An 18,658-nucleotide genomic window follows, 5' to 3' on the forward strand; every position below is an offset into this window, starting at 1 on the left:
CGCTGCCTACTCCTGCAGTGGCCTCCTTGGCGCCTTGTGCATCCACCACCTATGCGCAGCCTTGAATGCCGACGCCAGCTCACGTCGCCGCCGTCGTCGTCGTCGCCATCAGGCAGCCAGGCAACAACAAAAGGGCCTTTGTACCCCAGCCGGGTGCGCCCCAACCCTCCGTGGCGTGCGCCATCAGCCTGCTGGCGTGCACCACCCGCCGCCTCTGCAGCAGCATTCATCATCGCCTCAGGCCTCCTCTGCGCATGGGGCAGACTGCTGCCCGACCTCGAGGCGGGCCAGGATGCACGAGCCCGACGACCGAGGACCTCTTTTAGTTCCCCGGCCCCCGATATTGCTGCTGCCGCCCCTACTCGCTCACTCCCCGCCGCTGCCGCGTGACTGATGCTTGTTTCCGTCGCAAATCTCTCCGCCGACGTTCCGCCCAGCCGAGCCCTGGCTCGTCCGCTGCTTAGCTGCTTTCGGCGTCCATGTTGTCGCAATACATTGTCGACCTTTGGCCCGCCTCAACCCCGTTTCAGAGGGCAGAGCTTGCAGCAGCAGCAGCAGCAGCAGCAGCAGCAGCAGCAGCAGCAGCAGCAGCAGCAGACGCCGCCATGCACCTGCCCAAGCACCTGGATCGGGCCCTTTGCGCTGCCGTTGCCGCTGCCCACTGATGCAGACGACGCCAATCGCCATCTTTGGAAACTCTATACGCCTGCCTTGGATGCTGAAACACGAAGCGAGCTTGCCAGAGCTGGCACAACCCCGACACCGACGGCGACTGGTTGCCGACGTACGTCGTGTCCGAGTTAAAAGCCCGTGCATTACAGCATGCGCTTGGCACGCTCGCTGCCAGCGCCGCTGGCTCGACTTGCTCTGGCTCTCGGATGGCTTGAACCTTGTCGTGGGAGCTGCCTTGTGCACTACAGATCACGCGACGTCGACACAAGGTCCAACAGTTCGGACTGGGTTGACGCCCAACCTTATGCGCGGCTCTGGTCGTGGACGTCGTGCGACGCCCGTCAATCCTCCGATGGGGCGCTCGCTGCCGCTGACGAAGAGGCGCACGAGGCCCCCAATCGCGGCTGCTGCCTCTGCCGCCTCTACCGCCTCGTCGGTCATGTCTGAGCGGCTGCGGCCGCTGTCGCCGTCTCTCGGTGTTTGGGTTGGCATGGCACGAGCAGGCACCATCAAGATGGGCGCTCGCTGTTGCGGGAATGGACTGGTGGCGTGGTGGAACACTGTGGCCCTCGAGTGAGGCGCCAACCCAGCAGCGCCAGCGTCTAGCCCCTGCTCATCGGCTTGTTTCCCCACGGCCACTGCGACACAGTGCTAGCTGCTAGTGGTCCCCTGTTCCCAGAGCCGTCTCTACCTCTGTGTTTACTCGTATCGCTGCTGCGTTGCTCCCCACTCGCCCCCCCGAACACCTGGCCCCTTCCTTTCGCCTTCCATCTCAGGACCAGATGTTACAGATCGCCAAATGCAGTAAGCTTGTAGCCGGGGGTTGTAACCAGGTTTGTGGGTTTGTTTGTTTACCCTCGGTCGTCGCAGGCGAGCGAGGCATGGGTACCATGCCTGAAGAGGGAGGTTGGGTGCAGAGGCCGCAGAGGCCCAGAACAACAACCCACCAAACCGGTAAGGTAAACAAGGAGACGATTGTGCGTGTTGGTGGGGTTGCACAACTTGGTGCACGGATACTCTGTGGGTTAACTCTAACGAGTGTGGATGATGAGGACGGGGGTCGTCATTGTTGTTGCTGGGATACGGGAGCGAGGAGTACATGGCCCGCATTGATGCATGATTGTGGCTGCGATTGATGACACTGCAAAGTTGTATTGAGCATTCAGTCAGTGCCGATGCAGTCGGAGGGCAACTTTGGTGCTGATTGTAATAGCAGAGGCGGCGCGCCAAAGGGAAGAGAGGGCACAGGGGTGGAGGGAGGGAAGGGGGAGGGAGGAACGGAGGGAAGGCAGCAAACAGACTGGGTCCAGGCCCGGCACACTCCCCAGCCGCCCGGCACGCACGGCAGCGGCACCGAGGGAAAAAAGTAAAAGCAAACAACACTCCGAGTGTGCACTGCGAAGTCGTGTTTTGGGGGAGGAACAGCTGGGACATGGCACAGCCAGCGGCTTAAGCAAGGCGACAAGGTGACAAAGGTAAAGCAAACATACGACGTCTGCAGCGGCGGCTCGTTGGCCCTAATGCCTGAGTTGGCTCCTCTGCGCCGCCTCCGCCTCCGGCGCCGCGAGCCTCCGTGCGGCACCCTCAACCTCACTGCCGCCTGCCACAGCGGCAGCGGCAGCCTCTGCCGCCGCGTCTGTTGCCGCCGCCGCCGCAGTCGGCGCGGCGTGAACCCTTTGCGGATGCACGAGCACTGACGACTACGACCTTGCTGCCGGCTTGTTGAAATCGGATTAGCCATTAGAGTGATTAGCTTTGCTAGCTTGTATTTGGGGGTTTGGCTCAGATCCAAGTGACCCACCCACCTAGCCACCTAGAAACGGCACACTTGTCACACACCACGCGTAGAGCGGCAGCGGCGGCGGCGGCAGTGACACCGGCGGCGGACACGCACCCTGCATGCACACTGCTGCACGCACAACATCACACATCCCTTCCCTCATTTCTTGGATTCTAATAGTCGTCTAGGCCATTTGCATCCATTCAAACCACCTCGAACAACATATCCTCGTCGCGACGACGACGGCAGACTCGCCATAATCTACACACGCACACCACACACGCACGGCTTGACGAACACTACGACTTGGATCGACCTCTCCACGCTGCGCGTGCTCTTGTTGCCTGTTTGCACTCTCTCGACTCCACCTACGTGCATCCCTTTTCCCTCCCTCCCTCCCCCACGCAACAGTCTGTCGCCAGCACGCCAAACCTACCGCCTTGCCGCCAGCCGCAACGCGCCGCCGCCGTGTGATCTCATAGGGAAACACCCACCACCCAGCCAACACTGCGCCTTGCACAACCCTTCTCCGCCTTTCCATCCTTCTCTTGCCCGCGTGCACCATCCACCCTCCAGCCACCCCCACGCGCCCAGCTGCGCGTGCGTCGACCTCTGAGCGTCCCTTGCAACATCCTGTCGAACCGTCTGTCGCGCCCAGGCTCGCACCCACGCGCGCGTCGCATAAAACACCGTCCTCACTTTCCTCTTGACCGCGCCGGCCCCCACACAGCCTACAACCGAGCCGGGGGCATGAAGTCACTCCGCCGCTCACTCAATAACGGCCACCATCATCACGGCCACGGCCATGGCAACGCCGGTCCGAGCGCTCAGCACGCTCCGCAAGGCAGCCAGGGCGGCTGGTCGGGAGGCTACCCCAACAACAACCACATTGCCGCCGACGACCCCGTCGCTGGCTCTGGCGCCTTCATCAACCCCATAGCCAGGCCAACCGAAAAGGTCGCACCGCCCCAAAAGGTCATCAAGGCCCTCAACTCGCACAGGAGTACCAACCCTCAAGAGCTGAGCTACCAAAAGGGCGACTTTTGGTATGTGACGGGCGAGCGCGAAGGATGGTATGAAGCGTTAAGTGAGTCGTGACGTCGACGCGGTGGAATTTCCGCCGCCTTGTGCATCGTGCTGACTGCCGTCTTCTTCAAGATCCTATCACGGGCTCGAGAGGATTAGTGCCCAAGAGCGACTTTGAAGAGTTTGCCAAGGGAGGTCGCCAAAACGCTCCTGCTGGCAGCGGCTCGCAGTCGGGCGAGGGAGCAGGCTCAACGTCGCCGACGTCTCCAGTCGCCACCTTATCGGATCAGTGAGCACTGACCTCGATGGCGTCCAGCAGGGCCCCAAAACTAACAATGCGCCAGTGCCAGGTCATTGTCTCGCTCGGCAGGCGGCCAGCACCAACAGCAACTGCAGCAGCTTCAGCAGCAGCAGCCAGCCCAGCTGCAAAACGCAGGCCCAGGTTCCCCGACGATGGGCTTAAACTCGCCCACAAAGAAGAAGACGCAACCGTGAGTTTAAAACGCTGATTTCTCTTCTGCCATCTCGACGCCATCCACCCACACTCCATGCGCCATGGAAAAGTCCCCCAAGAAACTGACACTGCAAAGCTTATACGCCATCGTCCAGTACGACTTCCACGCAGAACGCCCCGACGAACTCGAAGCCAAGGCTGGCGAACCCATCGTGGTCATTGCGCAGAGCAATCACGAGTGGTACGTCGCGTCGTTATCCTTTGTTTCTCTGTGCACCGTCTGACTTGCGCGCGCAGGTTTGTCGCAAAGCCCATAGGCAGACTCGGTGGGCCAGGCCTCATCCCCGTCGCATTTGTCGAGATCCGCGATCCCATCTCGGGAAAGCCCATCGAAGTGTTCCCCTCCACCATTCCTCAGGTCGAAGAGTGGAAGAAGGCGACAGCAGAGTACAAGGCAGCGGCCATCCCCCTAGGAAGATTGGACCTCGCGCCGGACCAGCATGTCCCCAACTCGCCGTATGCCGCTGCTGCTCAGGCCGCAGCACTCGCACAAGGCGATTCTCAGACGTCGGAAGCCTCCCACCAGTCCAACGCACGGTCCGGTTCGCCCTCGAGCGCGACGCGCAGGCAACCATCACCACCCATCTCCAACCACACGGCGCTTACAGGGTACCGGCCAGAACAGGATCAGATGCTCCCCGCGGGTGAACTTGTCCAGCTTGGAGTCCCGTCCTTCCACAACGAGTCGGGCAACTACTGGTTCCGTCTCCACTGCACCTTCGTCCCAGACGACCAGACGCAGACCGCTTACACCCTCATTCTTTATCGCACCTATGAGGACTTTTACGACTTCCAGATCACTCTTCTCGACACGTTCCCCACAGAGGCCGGTCGCCAGTTGCCAGGCGAGGAGGATCGAACGCCGCCGCCGCGAATCTTGCCTTACATGCCAGGCCCCGTCGACGAGCCCATTGACGACGAGCTGACAGAGTACCGACGCGATGAGCTCGACTCGTATGTCCGCGCGCTGCTCGACTTGAGAGCCCATGGTGCTGGGTACATCCTGCGACACGAGCTCATCCGCACCTTCTTCGCGGCCAAGTATGGCGACTACTGCGAGGAGAGCCCCAGAGCAGATGCCGTCGAGGAGCTCCAGGAGCGACTGGGCGACCTGTCATTCGAGAGTGGCCCCCCATCTTCATCGACGTCGGCTGCCGCCATTCATCACCTGCCGTTTGGAGCCCGCCAAGGCTCCGACCCCAACGTCACGAACCAGCACGACCCAACAGCACCGTTGCAGCCGTGGACGCAGAATCAGGCTGTGCGGAACAACTCGCCCCTTCAGGACGAGTACCTCCCCGGTCTTGGCATCGCGCCTGGCACGAGTTCCAACCACGCACGGAACGCGAGCACGACGACGGCGTCCACAAACGCAACTGTCCTTGCCAACCAGCAGCAATCCAGTGCCAGTCATCAGAACGGAGGCTGGGCAAACACTTCAGGATCCCACTCGGCGGGCAGCAACTCGTTTGGCGCGGCCACTGCCCACATTCCTCCCCAGCAGCCAGTCGCTCCTCCAGTTGCTGCTGTCGCTCCCCCACCACCACAGCTTCCTGCAGCGGCCGTGGCCCCGGCGCCCGCTGGACCGCCTCGTCCTCCAGCAAAGCCGTCGACGTCATTCATCAAGATCAAGATCTACGACAGAAAGACGGACGATCTCATCGCTCTTCGCGTCCATCCCACAGTCGGCTTTGCCGACCTTCTGGACAAGGTCCGCGCGCGCCTTGGGCCCGAGATCAATGTCCTGCAGTACCGCCTCGGCGGAAGCGGGCCAGCCTCGCAGCAAGCGAACGCCCCTCAGCGACCGATCCGCGACGACCACGAGTTGTCAGAGTGGATCAACACCAAGGATCAGAAAATGGTGCTCTATGCCGAGCAGTAAGGAGTGGGAGCATTGGTCTGTGAGGAGGAACCTCGTTACTTGTTATTGCATATGAGAAGGAGGTGAGGATCAGAGGTGCAGAGGTGCAAGAGGGGGCCCTGTTGTCGTAGCAGGTATGTCTAGCATTGCTTAGTCGTTTCTTTTCTTTCCGGAATGTAAGGTGTGCTCGAATGCGTCCGGCGTCTCAGCCGTTGGTATAGTCGACTTTGGAAATGACATGGTTGGGCTATCTACAGACTCTTGAGACTACTCTAACACTCGACAAGTACGACTGCGCTCTAATGCTGGTGGCCGTTCCCCAAACACGACTTTCTCTTGCACGACTGTCCTCGTTCGCTGGGAGGAGGAGGAGGAGGAGGGAGGAGGGGCTTTACTGGCCCTGCTGGTATGAACCGCCGAAGACCTGGCCGTACTGGTGGTAGCCGTCGTTGCCGTCGTGGTCGTGCGTGTCGGTGTGCATCTGCATCTCGACGGGGATGTCGAGTCCCATGTCGAGCTCGTCGATCTGGCCAGCGGCGGCCGTGGCAGCGGCCATGGCCTGCTGCACCAGACTTGCGTCGTCGAGGTTGGACTCGCCCGCCGGAGCGGCTTCTTCGGCGAAGGCCTCGGCGACAGGGGCGACCTCGGCAGCCGCGATCGATGCGGCCTGCTCTTCGACCGAGGCGACGGCAGCCGCGGCAGCAGCAGCGGCAGCGGCGGCCGAGGTCGATGCGTCCAGCGAGGCATCAAAGCCGGCTTCGGCTGATCCTTCGGCGGGAAGGTGGGCGTACTGCTGCGCGTAGGCGGCCTGGTATCCGTACTCGTCCTCGTCAAGCTTCTTCTTCTCGCTCTTCCTCCTTGCCTGGCCGTTGGTCTTGCGGAGACGCTTGTTGGGAGGACCGTCGAGACCGCTGGTCGACATCGACACCTTGACACTTGGGTGGCCCTGGGCGAGAGCGGCAGCGGCGGCGGCCTTGTGTGCTGCTGTTGCCATTAACTCGTTCTCCTTTTGCTGGGCGGCGATAGCTTCCTCCTGCTTCATGCCGCGGCCCTGGAATCCACCTCCTTCGAATCGCCAGAGGTGGTTTTGCCTGATACGCCATCCCGCGATACAGCCCTGGTTGAGCTTCTCGTAGTACATGTCGGCACCCTTGCGTGCAAGATAGGTACGGACACGGTGGGCCGAACAGCGGCCCTCGTCTCCGTCCCACTCGTCGGGGTAGTGTTTTCTGATCCAGTTGACAATGTCGTTGGGTTTCTGTGAGGCGCAGCGTACATAGATGAGAAAGGAAGGTGAGGTCAGCGACGGATCCGCACGAGGAGAGACAAGTCGACGTACCAAAGGCCAGTTGTCGTTGCCGTTGGACAAGAGTGCACGGCCTGGAACGTTAGCACGGGCTCCTGTATGACGACGAGGGAAGACAGTAGCGCCGTGTCGCACCGACAGCCATGTTTGTCATCGGGCTTGTGCCGCCGGAGACATTGTAGCAGTGGTGTTGTATACGATCAGGTGTAACACATACCGATGAAGAGGTTGACACTAGCGTTTGGAGGAGGCTGCACGTGGCTGTCAGCATTGTACAAGCGGCAGTGCCACCTGCCATGTTGTCACAAGACAACATGGCGATTCGTGGCAAACGGCAACACTCACAGGTGGCCAGTTGGGGTTGGGCTGCGCGGCATTGGGAGGGGCAATGGCGCGAAGGAGACGAGCGTTGGGTGATCCGGGAGCATTGTCCGCGGCGTCATCGAGTGCCGTGACATCAATGCTGCTGTCCTGCGTGAACGGCAGTGGTGAGAACTCGGCGTGGTGAGGGTTGGGTGCGCTGGCGATCGACTCGGTGATTCCCATTGGGTCACCGGGCTGCCGAGGTGGGTAGGGCGTGTCGCGGTTAATGGCGGCCGCATTGGCCGACGACGAGGCTGCGCCGTTGGAGTGGTGCGGGGGAGGGGGAAGGTCGGCGAGCTCTGGGTCGATCACGGGCTCGGCAGCGGCCGGAGCGGCCGCGACGGGGCTCTTGTCCTTGGGTGAGTGGCGGGCAGAGGATGGCTCGGACATGTTGGTGGGTGGCGAGACGGCCCGGGATGCTTTTGGGTTGGAGGATGTAGTGGTTGGAGGGAAGGCGGGGAAGGTCGTGTCGAGAGGTGAGGGACGGCGACCGGGATTGCGAGTACGGGCTTTTGGCCAGCAATGGCGCTAAGCGGGAGGACGGAGGGTGTTTGCGAGTGCCGACCTGTCGATGTGATGGCGTCGACGGGTGTACGAGAAGTGTCGAATGGTGGGGATGGGAGATTGAAGTGTGTTGTGCAAAGTGCAAAGTGGATGAGGCCGAAGATGCTGACGGATCTTTGGTGGCTCGGGTGGGTGGGTGGTGGATGGACGACTAGGCGGTGAGTGAGTGGGAGTACAGCCAGTGGTCGTTGTCGTATGGTGGCACAGTGGCGTGGCGACGGCGTAGACGAGGAATGGGAGGGAGCGAGGCGAGTGGGCGGGGGAAGAGGACGGGCGCTGGGCCAAGTCCAGTCGACAGAAAAGGGTCCGCTCCCTTGCTTCCCAATTGCCAAAAGCAGGCGAGCCTAATCACTGCTTGCACGACAATGACACGGCATTTGGAATACGCCGCACGGGTGCGCCAGAGCCCGCCCTCGACGCCGAGATGCATGCACAATGCATGCATCGACTTGTCAGTTTGAAACAATCGTGACAAACAGTCGGGGGGTCAGTAGCAAGGGCGTAGAGTGAAAGAGCCACTCTCAGCTGCCACTGCCACGCGAGATGGACCAAAGGGGGGACCGGCCACACGAGGCAGCAGCTAGCAGTGGTCGTTGAGCGCAGCGCCGAGCTGAAAGAGGGTTGCATGCATGGGCGTGATACTGCTAGCAGGTGATCCCATTCAGACGACATTCTGCACCGACGCAGACCGCCTGGGAGAAGAGTAGGAGGACAGACAAGGGACACTAAGTGGAGGTGTGTCTCCGGAGCCACGCGAAGCACCACACGAACGGCGGGAACTGAATGTTGACACTCGACTGTCCACCTCCGTTCATCCATCCACCAACACAATGTCACACGGTGCGTATACCCGTCGTCCCCTCGCTGACAGCACAGGCGTGCGACGAATCCAAGGCCGGTTCACGACCAACACTGCATCCGAGGCGTACCAGCGCCAGCTGCTTGCGCCGTACGTCGCGTCTCCTGCTGCCTGTTATCCTCGCTAACCTACCTCCACAGCGTCAAGCGATGGCGCAAGGGATGGGTCGCACCCGCCGGCCTGCCAGAAGGAAGCACGTTCAAGGTAAGCGCGGCGGCATATCCGCGCGGGATGGATGCTGACGGCGCAGGTGTGCAAGTGGATCAAGCTTGACGAGGTGGGTAGCGCAGCGGTGGTGGACAACAGGCGCGTGACGCTGACCCGCAGACCGTGTCCACACCCTTCGAGGAGGACGAGGACGAGGGAGACGACGTGGAGGAGGGCGACGAGGTCGACGAGGACGAGGACAAGGAGGAGGACGAGACTGAGCCACCGACGGCCAACGCGACGCCTGCGCCAGCGCGTCTGTTCGCGGCTGCCGACACGCCAGCAGACTCGCCCGCAGTCATCGCGACACCAGCCGCCGACACGCCAGCCGTTCCCGACGTTGCGACGCCCGCGGACGCCAAGCCCGAGACGCCCGTCGAGCCCAAGGTCGAGGCGGAGACGCCGGCGCCCGCCGAGGCCGTCATCGAGGATGTGGTCGTGGCCGAGGAGGTCGCGGTCGACGCGTCCGAGCCCATCGAGGTGGACGAGGTGGTGGAGAAGGTGGTCGAGGAGGAAGTCGCTGCGCCCGTCGCCGAGTCCGTCGCCGAGCCCATCGTTGTGGACGAAACACCAGCCGAGGAGCCTGCTGCCGAGGCACCCGCCGCGCCCGAGGAGCCCGCTGCCGCCGAGGAGCCCACCGCTCCCACCGAGCCAGCTGTCGAGCCCACAGTCGAGGAGGCTGCGCCTGCCGAGAAGCCGGTTGAGGAGAGCGCGAAGCCGGCTGAGGTGACCGCGCCCGTCGACGTCCCCGCCCCTGCCCCCGTCGTCGAGGAGACAACGCCGGCGGTTGCCGACGCCGAGGCCCCTGCTCCCGCGGTTGCTACCGAAGAAGCCAAGGAGGAGAAGGCTCCCGAGGCTGCCCCCGAGCCTGCACCGGACGCCACGGAGGAGGCCAAGGAGGAGCCAGCGGCCGAGCCTGTGTCCGTGCCCGAGGCCGCTGCGGAGCCCAAGGAGGCGTCCGCCGAGCCCAAGGCGCCCACGCCCGCTGCTGTCGAGGGGGAGGTGGCTGAGGCGCCGGCCGAGTCGGCGCCCGCGTCTGCGCCCGAGGAGGGGGCTTAGATGCATGTGCTGCTGTGGGCTGGTGGGAGTGGATAGGCTGCTAACTGGACGGCCTGAGGAACTGATCTGCCTCTCGCACGAGCAACATCCTGTCGCGGCAATGCGAGAGGCTGGCGCATGTGTGACGCCTCACTCGTTGCCAGTGTCCTCGCTCGCTCTACCCCGCGTCGCATCACTGAACGGACTGACAGCAGCGAGCTCCCCAGGTTGGTCGACGCGCATCCTCCCGTGCTCAGCCGCCCCAAGTCTACCCCGATCCCACCTCGCCCTCGGCACTGGACCAGGACCGCGCCGTTCAAGGTATCTGCTTGGCTCAGTGCCCTCTGCAAGGGGCCCTCCTCGTCGGCGGCGGCTTCAAGCGTCGCGGTACCAAGACTTGGACCATGGCTGTGGGGGAGGCCGTGGGCGCCTTCGCCTTGTGATCTCCGTTCGTGGCTCGGCGTGGCCCGGCCGCCTGATCCTAACGCCGCGATCGAGGGACGCCGCGCCCTCGGCCAGCTTGACGAGGAGGATATGGCTGCGAGCCTCTGGAGCCGCAGGCCGCCAGAGCTCTGCCTCAACACTCTCCGTCCACCCAGAATCGCCAGTACGGGTCCGGGTTGATATTTCACTTGGGCGGGGGGCAGACCGGCAGCGACACGGCGCGTGGGGAGCACGATGCATCGCGTGGGCCTGTGCGGCGAGCACGCGTGCACGCTCGTAGAGCCCCACCGCCGGCAAAACGCATCAGCAAGTGGCTGGCGGGCGTGTAGCTCAGTTGGTAGAGCGTGACATTCGCAGGTGGCTGATTGCCTCTCGCGACCGATTTGTCAAGGTCTTTGGTTCGATTCCTAACTCGTCCAGTTACATTTTTGACTTTGGCGCGTCACGATTTTGATCCCGTGATGGGCGGGTGGCGTTAGTGGCAGATCATCCAATCGGCAGCTCGGGGGCCTGGCGAGCAACGATGCGACAGGCGCAGTGAGCTGCGAGAGCGGACAGGCCGGCAGTGCACGGGACGGCGGCGACGAGCGCCGACAGTCGCTGCCGACACTGTGCCGTTGCTGGCCGATCGCACCCGCCACCCCCCCGGCATAAGTGTGAGAGACGAGCCCGATATGGATCTCGGGAGCGTTGCCGTCCTGGTGCTGGGAACCGGCTGCCGCTGCCGACTGCAGTTAATCAAGGCCTCAGCCTCTAGTGCGAGCGCGGTCATCACGTGCCGCCGCCGTCGCAACGGTTCAAGCCGCGCTGGGAACGATGCCGGCGTCGCCAGTCGGCTGAGGTCGTGGGATCGGCGCTGGAATCGTCTCTGCGGGGCAACCGTCGCCACAGCTACCACCGCTACGTACCGCACGCACCGAGCGACAGCAAGCGTGCAAAGCGTCCAAAGCGTCCAAAACCACCCCCGCCGCGCGCCACTCGTCCCCCTGCCGAGAGCGTGAGCGTGACCCGCCGCCGGAAGCAGCAGCAATCGGCATCCACACGCAGCTGTGATCCCCCGACGACCCCCCCCCCCCGTGCCTAGGCACCTGCGCCTGGCCCCGAAACGTCGCTGGAACAGGGCAAGGTGCGCAGAGCACGGCGACCATGACCGCCTCGCCTCGAGCTAGCACGTGCCTGCCTGCTCCGTGGCGCGTGCCGGCAGCGGGCGGGAATATGTCGAGTGCACCCGCCGCACGCTTACGGCATCGCTGTCGGCGGCGAGGTGGCGCAGATTGATTCCCGCTGCGCGTTCCTCTGCTGCGCGGTGTGTGCGTGTGCGTGAGGTGCGTGGCGGCGAGTAGGTTGCGAGCGCTGCAGAGGCACTCGCCTGTGTGCACGCGCCCCACCTGCGCCTAACCCCACCTATGCGACGCCGACGCCGACGCCACGCACCCCCGCACACCCAAACATCGGCCCAACCTTACCCCCTCGCCGTCGTCAACCAGCCCCGTCGACCACGCCACGTCCCACGCCTAGGGTAACCGTGGCCGCGCCCCCCCGTCGCTTGTTGACTGCCGACTGCCACGACTTCGACTGCGCGCACACTCGTCGTACGTCGTACCCCCCGCGTTAATCGAGGCCATGCCACCCCCAACCCGCCCCGCCACCTGGCCGAGGCGATGCACCTACGACACCCGCCAACTCCACCTACGCATCCGCCCCGTGCCTCGCCCAACTCCCCCTGCCACACACACACACTCGACAATGTACATCCAACTTCTGTGTACCACTCTATAGATACAGTAAAAATACCAGTGAAAACTCGGTGACGGTTCGATGCAGACATGACATGGATGGATTAAGTGGTTGAATGGCGTGATGGATGCTGCTGAATCAAGTTTCGAGTCCGGAGTCCTGCTGCGACTCGTAAACATTGCGTGGTGCGTGGCGTGGCCGTGGCGTGGCGCGTGGCGTGTTGCGTAACGGGCGGGCGTGGCGCGTCTAGTATCCGGCGTGCAGAGGTGTAGACCACTCGCTGACAGAGTTGCAAATGGGCGGCGGGCGCAGGTTCATGTAGCCCTCGTCAGAGCTCGTGCTCCAGCGCGACGTGTGGCCAGCGCGCCAGTGGCGCGTCGCAACCCATGGTTGCTGCGGCTGCGGCTGAAGCTGCTGGGGAGGCTGCTGCTGCTGAGGCTGGAACCAGGCCGGGGCACCGTAGGCGTAGCCGGGAGGTCCAGCGTTGGCAAACTGCGCCGGCTGCGGGTTGTGGAAGTGGGGGTGGAGCACAGGCTGCGCGACAGGCAGGTAGGCCGACGCCACCGCGGGCTGCGGCTGCTGCATTTGCATGAGCAGTTGCTGCTGCTGCTGTTGCTGCGCCATGGCCACGTCGGTTGGCGAGGCCAGGTTGATCTCGTTGGCGAGGTGGTCGACATCCATAATCTCCTGAGTGCCGTACTGCGCGACCGCCGCGGCCGTGTACCCGTAGCCAGTTGACGGGTCCACGTAGTGAGGGATCGCCTTGTGGTAACGCGGGTCGGGGCCAAACTGCGGCGTCGCGGCAGCCTGTAAGAAGTAGAGGCGGTGCTGGCGAGCGGCAGCCTGACGCCAGCGCTCGTCCTTGTCAAACTGGATAGGTTCGGTCGCAGCTGGCGTAGGGTACACCCAGCTGTTGAGCGTGTTGGCCGCGACTGCGTGGCGGAGGTCCATGGTCGCGGTGGCAATCTGATCTTGCCCTGATGAATCCCGACGGCCGTTGGGAAGACGCGCAATCTGGCGGTTAAGCGAGTTGGAGCGCCCAAGGCTGCTGCCGCTGCTGTGGCCGACAAGGTTGGTAGGAGATAGGACAGAGGGCGTGGGGGTGGGAAGGGCGGTGCTGACGCCCGGGTATCCTTGGACGAATGACGCTTTGCGAGCGCCGAGACGCGCGGCCTCGTACATTCCCGTGTTGTGCAGGACGTCGGCGGAGAAGGCATCCTTGGCGCTGCGCTTCCGCAGGGAAGCATCCTGAGCGGCGACGTCAAAGTAGCCAAGGGGCGGTGATGCTGATCGGGCGCGTACGCCAGGTGAGAAGGGATCCGCGACCGCCATGGCGGCAAGAGCATCGTCGCGTTCCCGCGAGCGAACGTGGGCGTCGAGCATGGACCGCCAGTTCTCAAAGTCGTCGGGCTTGACAGAGAGGTTGAACCTCAGCGCGTCCAGCCAGTCGAGCTCGTACTCGTTGACGTCCTTGACGGGAATACCCAGGAACTGAGCCCACGTCGTGTTGGTGTACGTGTTGTCGTCAAGGTACTTGTTGGCAAGCATCAAGCCTGTTACAAAGCCCTGGGCTTCGCTGACCTCGTGCTTGAACGGGAGGCGTTGTCCGAGCGCCATAATCTTCTTGTACTTGTACGTGTACATGAGGGCGAGGATCGTCACGCTGAATGACACCTGTGTGCTGTGTAGGACCGAGTACACAAACTGGCGGAATGCAAGATTAGGCTGAAGCTGGTGCGGCAGAAGGCCGGCGTTGATGGCATGTCGTGGCCGTCCTTCGCTGTCAAAGGGCTCTGCCGTCGTCGTCGAGTGGAAGTTGCTCACACGGCGACCAGCCGTGTCGATGGGCGAGATGACTGCGTACCAAAAGTACCAGAATGTCTCGGCTGTGGCGTGTTAGCTGTGCGTGTCACAAGAAGGCTGTCCAACATACCCGTGTAGGAGGCGAGGGGGGTGAGGTAGCCAGGTTTAGATTCTTCTGTTCCTGGTTGGGCGAGTCGCATGTCGATCCGCTTGGATGGTGGTGGAGAAGGCAGGCTTGGAGCCGCGTTGAGAGACAAGGGTGCCATGTAGGTGTGGAGTGGGGCTGCTTCGGTCGCCGCCGCACCCTTGACCAGCAAGGGATCCTCGATCATGGGCGGCATGTCGTAGGAGGGATCGTAGTCGGCATTGCCGTTCGCGTCCCACGCGTTTGCGTAACCGTCCATGATGGGCCCCGATAGCGGTGGCGTCTGCGGCTCAAACGAAGACGTGGAGCCCGCTGCCGCTTGATACGACGCCCAGGTCATGGGTGAGGTGCGGTAGGTGGAGGACGGTGAAGAGGATGTTGGTGGGGAAAGCGACAACGAAGAGCGGTATGGGCCGCGGGCGTGGTGGCCTTTTTGAACCTGTTGGTTGAAGGCCACCTGGCCCTCGACGCGGCCCCAGTGGGGCAGTTGCTGTAGTGGCTGCAAGACGACGCGTGAATGTCTGTGGACGAGCACCGCCGCCACAGACGTGTTGCCACCGTTGGCGCGGGGGGGTAGAGGGGAAGAGCTTCGGTGTGTCAACAACAACAACGAGACAACAACAATGAGGCGGTGGCGCCGGCCGGTGGAGGTGGTAGGTGGAGATTGGTGGGGAGGTGGGGGTGGTGGGGATGTGAGTCAACTCACGCAAAGGTACCTCTTGAGGAAGAGGGCGGTGACAGGGGCTGGCTCTGTTGGACGAACGAGGCTTGTTGCTTTATAGTCTGTTCGAGTGGGCGCGAGGGGGAATCACTGACTCAACCTGCCGTCTTCCTTCTCAAGGCGGGGCGAGTGGCGACCTGAGATCGATACGTGTGTGTGTATCGAGTGAGAAAGTGTGAGGTTGAACGACGAACACAACGACGCGCGCTCGCGCTTTGATGTGGTGTGTGTGTCGAGGCGTGTGTTGGGGCTGGACTGTGGGTGTGAGCGTGGACGACGGGAAATTAAGTGCCGAAGTGGTGTGGTGGTCAAGGAGGAGGAGGATGTTGCACGACGTGAGGCGTCGCGGTGGTGCGCGCGGGCGACTTGATGATGGCTGATCGTGCCTGCGGCCTCGTTTGAGGGCTAATCTCTCTTTGAGGGCCAGGCGTCAGGCGCCAGGCGCCACCCCTCGCTCGCTCGCGCACGACGACGGCGACGCACAGCACACACACACAAAGCTCGGTGCCGGCGTCGTCGGTCGGTCGGTCGGGCAGCGGGCGCCCGCTAAGGCGTCCTTGGGCGAGGTGCAACGGCCGAGGCGGGGCGGCGGCAACGGCAAGCCAAGGCAAGGCAAGGAAGGGGGAGGGGGTGAGGGGAGGAGGGTCGGGGGCGAGAGAACGGCGAGCACGACGACCGCCACGAGTGTGCGTGCGTGGCCAGGAAGCACCACGGTAACACGACGACCACCCACGGTTACGAAACCCGGAGGACAACTTACAATTTGGGGGCAAGGACAGTGCGGCGCACTGACTGCTAATGTTGTGGCTCGCAGTGGTCCTGTTGATGTCGCTGTTGCAGCTGCAGCTTATTGTGCGTCGGAGCGTACGGGCGGGCGCGACGTAGCGTCGTGGACCGAAGGCGGTGGCGGCGGGGGGGACGGGGCTGCAGGGAATGGGAGATCACCAGTCGGACGGCAGAGGCGCTTGCGAGAGTCACTTGTTGTCTCAAACGAGGAACAGTGCACCGGCGGTGGCGTCGTCAAAGAGGCAGGCTCTGTGGGCGTCGTCGGCACGCGCGCGAGCGAACGAACGACAAGGAAGAACAGACGAGGCGGAGCGGGGCGTCGAGCGGCCGAGATTGCTACTGGGTGGTGCCGATCTGGGTCGTCGTGACACAGGGGGAGGGAGTCAAGGGGAGGGGGGCCGAGAGGGGGGCGCACCACACGACACACACAATGGTCGGATCGTGCGTCGTGCCCAAGAAGGCAAGGGGAAATTATAGACGCGCGCGCCGTCGAGGAAGGCGAGGGAAGGCGAGGCGGCGGTGGGTCGTCGTCCTTGTCCTTGTCGCCTGGCTTCAAGGTTCGTTTCGGTTCGCAGATCCAGACACGCGCAGGCCCGAGGTGATCAAGAAGAAGAAGGGGGCGGTGGGCGACGGGGGGACTGAGCGCGAAGAGTCGAGGTCGTCGTTCGGGTTCGTGCTCAAGCGAGAATGAGCGAGCGAGCGAGCGAGACTAGGCGAGGCGGTGTGTGTCGATGTGAAGTGGAGAGGGAAGGCGAGGGGGCAAAGCGACGCGCGTGTGGGTTGTCGTCTTTATCGTCGTCGTCGTGTCGTTTAATGCAAGGGATGAGTTGCGGCCTGCGCACAAAGACCGGGAGACGGACGACGTCTGAAGGGCTGGCCGACTGGCTTGCTCAAAGGGGAGAGGAGAGGGAGGGAGAGGGCGGCGGCGTTGGGTTTGTGAGTGTTACAAGATTTGCCAGCTCGAGTAGCGAGCAGTAGTGTAGGAGACGGACCAGGAAAGGTTTGGCCCCTTTGCTACTTGTCACTGGATACCAGAGTGGTGTCGAGCAAGCAAGCATCAAGCATCAAGCCGCCTCAGCCGCCGCCGCCGCCGCCGCCGCAACTGAACTGAATCCATCGGGTGGGATGTCAATGATGGGTGAGATTGTCGTGCGCCAGCTCCCCGCCATCAGGGCCTTTGCTGGGTCCTGTTCTTGACTTTTGGTTCCTGGCCGCGCCTCGGGCTGCCGCGCCCCCCCCCCCCCCCCGTCGTCTGCCCCGTCGTCCCCCCCTTTCTCCCTGTGAGCGCGGGCGGGGGGGTTTGTGTAACTGTCTCTACGGCAACTGGGTGTACTCTGTACCTTACCTTGGATGTACACACCGCCTGCAGCCGCCGCCGCCTCCGCCCCCCGCCTCCCCCCGTGCCCTTGCCGCCCCGCCTCCCCCTCCTCCCCCTTGCCGCCCTCAACCTCCTTGATCCCGACGGACAGAGATAGCGTTCGTTCGGGGCAATATGTAAAAGGAGGCGTGTGCATCTCGCCAGACTACGATCAGGGCATTAGACCTAACCAAAGCTTGTAGAAGCGCAGGTGCAGGCGCAGGCGGCGGCGGCGACGGCGGCGGCCAAAACCCACAAGCCCACAAGCCCACACACAAGCCCATGCAAGCCAAAGCCAAGTCGGTCAGTCTGTCAGCCATGCACAAGCCCACCTTGTCAATGCCGGCTTTGGTCCAAGGGAATCGACGCAGCAGTAACATTCTCTCATCACCCCAAGATCGCAGCAAAAGGCGGTAGCGTAGCGCACAGCTGCTGCGGGTGCGCGGTGGCGGCGGCGACCATGAGATGAGACGGTGTGCGGTGCGCGCCGCGCGCAGCCATAGCCATAGCCGCGTGCGGCAAGCGCACGAGATTGCAGGAGCAAAGAGGTGCAACAGACTAGAGCGTTGATTGCATGCATTCAGCATCCGCCGCGCCAGCCAAACGCCTCCATGACAACCCTACTGCGCCGCTGCTGCGCCGTGCCGCTTTCGCTTTCCGCCTCCTCCTCGTCCACCGCCTCGCTCGTCGTGCAGCTGTGACTCATCTACGACTGACCGACGACGACGACGAGTTCGGCATCCACAATTTCGGATCGTTAAACTCTGCCCTCTTTACCCTGAAGACAAGAAACCGCTAAGCCCCGCCCCCAACTGCGCCCGCCCAGCCAGCCCACTTTGATCAAGAAGGGGGCCGTACACACATAATCTGTCCCTTACGGAAAGGGGGGGAGGGGGGAGGTGAGGGAGGGAAGCGGAGTCTGCGGCAGATAGGGTGGGCGGCGGCGGCGCGGCGCGAAGAAATGGGCTATACGGGTTCAGTAGCCGGAGGGTTGATGATGACGGCGATGATGATGGTGGGAGTCGTGGGTCGAGGCTGTCGTGTCGGCATTGGAGTCTGCGACAGCCAGGGGAAGCCAAAGGGGCATGTGTGTGGAAAACTGTGGGTAAGCACAAGCTTCCGTCGAGGGAAGGCGGCAGGCGAGGGAAGGCGGCGGCAAGGGAAGGGGGTGTGCGGCAATGAGTGAGTCTGGGCGACAGGGCAAACAGGGCCGGGCAGGGCGGGGCGCGGGTGACTGGGTGAGTGAGTGAGTGACTGTACTCGACTTGCATCAGTCTGTCGGTCGGTCGGTCGGTCGACATGCTGGCTTCAGGGAAACTGATTTGGTCTGGCGCCAGTCTTTTGCGCCCCCGGGGCGACAGAGGGAATCTGGCCGCGCCCTGACCCTGACCTTTTACTTGCCCACCCCCTTTGTTGGATTTGGGCAGGACCCTGAACGACCATCTCGTCGTCGTCGTCAGTCGTCGTTGGCGTCG

At 63.1% G+C, this 18,658-nt stretch overlaps 4 protein-coding genes and 1 non-coding gene across 5 annotated transcripts; 3 read left to right on the forward strand and 2 right to left on the reverse strand.

Annotated features, from left to right (window-relative positions):
- Nucleotides 1-3,202: 3,202 nt before the first annotated feature.
- BEM1 (bud emergence protein 1) lies at nucleotides 3,203-5,874 on the forward strand (the record flags this gene model as incomplete). The annotated part of the gene is made up of 5 exons (XM_069354970.1): nucleotides 3,203-3,539; nucleotides 3,611-3,767; nucleotides 3,823-3,969; nucleotides 4,069-4,173; nucleotides 4,230-5,874. The coding sequence occupies 5 exons, from the start codon at nucleotides 3,203-3,205 to the stop codon at nucleotides 5,872-5,874; spliced, it is 2,391 nt and encodes a 796-aa protein (XP_069207041.1).
- Nucleotides 5,875-6,244: 370 nt separating this feature from the next.
- Nucleotides 6,245-7,912, reverse strand: Q8F55_006511 (uncharacterized protein; the record flags this gene model as incomplete). Its single annotated transcript, XM_069354971.1, has 4 exons — nucleotides 6,245-7,111; nucleotides 7,193-7,233; nucleotides 7,377-7,410; nucleotides 7,505-7,912. 4 exons carry the CDS (start codon nucleotides 7,910-7,912, stop codon nucleotides 6,245-6,247), a joined length of 1,350 nt encoding a protein of 449 aa, XP_069207042.1.
- Nucleotides 7,913-8,916: 1,004 nt separating this feature from the next.
- Q8F55_006512 (uncharacterized protein) lies at nucleotides 8,917-10,211 on the forward strand (the record flags this gene model as incomplete). Its single annotated transcript, XM_069354972.1, has 5 exons — nucleotides 8,917-8,926; nucleotides 8,963-9,035; nucleotides 9,086-9,149; nucleotides 9,196-9,222; nucleotides 9,273-10,211. 5 exons carry the CDS (start codon nucleotides 8,917-8,919, stop codon nucleotides 10,209-10,211), a joined length of 1,113 nt encoding a protein of 370 aa, XP_069207043.1.
- A 742-nt stretch (nucleotides 10,212-10,953) lies between these two features.
- Q8F55_006513 lies at nucleotides 10,954-11,053 on the forward strand. Its single transcript has one exon. It is a non-coding gene; the product is annotated as a tRNA-Ala (tRNA).
- A 1,564-nt stretch (nucleotides 11,054-12,617) lies between these two features.
- On the reverse strand, nucleotides 12,618-14,659 carry Q8F55_006514 (uncharacterized protein; the record flags this gene model as incomplete). The annotated part of the gene is made up of 2 exons (XM_069354973.1): nucleotides 12,618-14,257; nucleotides 14,305-14,659. 2 exons carry the CDS (start codon nucleotides 14,657-14,659, stop codon nucleotides 12,618-12,620), a joined length of 1,995 nt encoding a protein of 664 aa, XP_069207044.1.
- Between the last annotated feature and the right edge of the window lie 3,999 nt (nucleotides 14,660-18,658).

Source organism: Vanrija albida, assembly GCF_041260175.1.
Source record: "Vanrija albida strain AlHP1 chromosome Unknown contig_5, whole genome shotgun sequence".
Lineage (NCBI taxonomy): Eukaryota > Fungi > Basidiomycota > Tremellomycetes > Trichosporonales > Trichosporonaceae > Vanrija > Vanrija albida.